The sequence below is a fragment of the Melampsora larici-populina genome (assembly GCF_000204055.1).
Source record: "Melampsora larici-populina 98AG31 unplaced genomic scaffold MELLAscaffold_44, whole genome shotgun sequence".
NCBI classification, from domain to species: domain Eukaryota; kingdom Fungi; phylum Basidiomycota; class Pucciniomycetes; order Pucciniales; family Melampsoraceae; genus Melampsora; species Melampsora laricis-populina.
In genome coordinates this window covers 206,050-207,989 of record NW_006768808.1, presented here as the reverse complement: position 1 = coordinate 207,989, position 1,940 = coordinate 206,050, and the positions used below count along the sequence as shown (strand labels likewise).

The window sequence follows — 1,940 nt, the reverse complement described above, 5'->3', positions numbered from 1 at the left end:
GATCAAGACCAAAACTCTTTCAGATACGGAGATCTTGTAGTGTTCGTTGACCAGTCGTCTTCGGAGAACGTGTTCGAGTCTGAAAGTATGGGAGCTCCGATCATCTAGAAGACCAGCCCCTCATGCTCATACACCCTTAAAACACCCTAGTCCTTGAGGGCCTGTCTGAAGGCTCGAACTTCCGATAACACTATCTTCGACATTGGTAGCACCCAGAAACGTATCAAAATTCCGGAACACACGACAAGCATTGTCCAAATTGCAGTCCCAGATAGTGTGTCACAAAAACCTTCTACCGCCGTCAACCCGTAACGATCCAAAAAATGTTGTTGTGTTGTTGCACATAGCTGATTTTTTACCGTATTTGGCAGCGGCGCTAGGTGCTGTACCCAGAGTTTGAGCGCCTTCGAATGCGAAGAAAGAAGTACGTGGAATATTTTCCGACAGGTGCTAATAAGCATGAAGTCCAACAGAAAGATCACACGAAGGGCGAACAGTAGCAAAAGTCTGTTCAGGTAAGACGTCTTCATACCAGCTTCTCATTAGGGGTTGTTCGCAATTGCATAGCAGTGGATAGATTTGGAGTCAGACTAAGCTCAGACTTCTCAATCTTTATAATGGTAAAGGAGTATTCTTACCTGGCATTCTGGTCGTCTTGTGTATAGGTAGAGGTATATATTTGAGATGGTATAGTGTATTCGGTTTCGATGTCTTAGTTTTCTGCGTATCTCGAGGCGCACGTGTACAGTGTCTTATATGTAGGCCTTTTCAGACCATATAGACAATCAGTTTGAATTAACGTGCTGCTTATTTCCATGCTCAAGTCCGAGATTGAATTCCTCACATAATCCTCGACACTCTTTTGCTGAAGCATCTCATCTTTGGAAATCCTTTGTAAGAAGCTCAGATGTGGGGAGTGTCAAGCCTTATGGCTCACAGTGGTCCGTTGGCTCATGCCCCTCAGCCTAAGAGCTTAATGTCCCTCAAGGACATTGTTGAGCTAATGAGCTGACAACCTCATTGAATCCCTCATTAATGAGCGCATGTCGTGGTACTAGTACTCAGACCGGAATTTTTGCCCGCCTTTGAATTAAAATTTCGACTAAGTACCTGTCCCTTCCTTTCTCAACTGACCGGCCTAAGCGGTCCCAGAGCTCCTTTGTTGGGCGTATGCCCCTGTACCTTTGTCCTCCAAAAGAAAACGCGTTTTGCTTTTTTGATTGAATTGTAACATGCGCTTATAGTACCAACGGAAATTGAAGATGGCCGAAGATGAGAAAACCTACCCAGAGCGAAGTTAAGAATAAAATGAGACGTCCGGAGATGAGGAAACCTGCTCCGAATGAGGGAAAAATGGGTATTAAGTATATGGCTGCTATATATATCAAAGGTCGCAGCTCGGTTAGCCAAACTGAGCTGTACCTCTCAAAACCCTCAAAATTCAGACTTTGAACCAGGTCTTCGAACTTGATCATTGAAGTTTGACAGCTCGACTAGTGTTTGAACCGCACTTCGAGGCTCGAAGTTCGATCTTTTTGAACTGGAAGCCCACATGTCGTGAAAATCTATTTTATGTACCAGGTAGTATGTACCCCCCTTCCTTCGAGGGGGATCATCCAAGTTTAACATTGTTACCAGTGTTCGAACCGCACTTCAAAGCTCGAAGTTCGATCTTTTTGAACTGGAAGCCCACATGTCGTGAAGATCTGTTCTACGGTCTACCCCCATCGCTCTGCGTCAACGAACCTATACGCACCTTCGAAGAGCGCCATGGCTTTTTGAGGAAAAGCCTTCCCCATCAGAAGGCTGTAGAACAGGAAAGGAACGCTCATCAGATGATAGTAATCCCGCCAAAGGATCTTCATCAGATTAATTCAGGTCTTTTACGTTCTTTTATTTACTGGTACAAAGTTGGCAAAGGGCGCATAATGGAGGCATGA

The 1,940-nt window shown here is 44.8% G+C and overlaps 1 protein-coding gene across 1 annotated transcript; it reads left to right on the top strand.

Annotated features, from left to right (window-relative positions):
* Positions 1 to 1,272: 1,272 nt before the first annotated feature.
* On the top strand, positions 1,273 to 1,940 carry MELLADRAFT_110398 (uncharacterized protein; the record flags this gene model as incomplete). The annotated part of the gene is made up of 2 exons (XM_007414626.1): positions 1,273 to 1,401; positions 1,518 to 1,940. 2 exons carry the CDS (start codon positions 1,273 to 1,275, stop codon positions 1,938 to 1,940), a joined length of 552 nt encoding a protein of 183 aa, XP_007414688.1.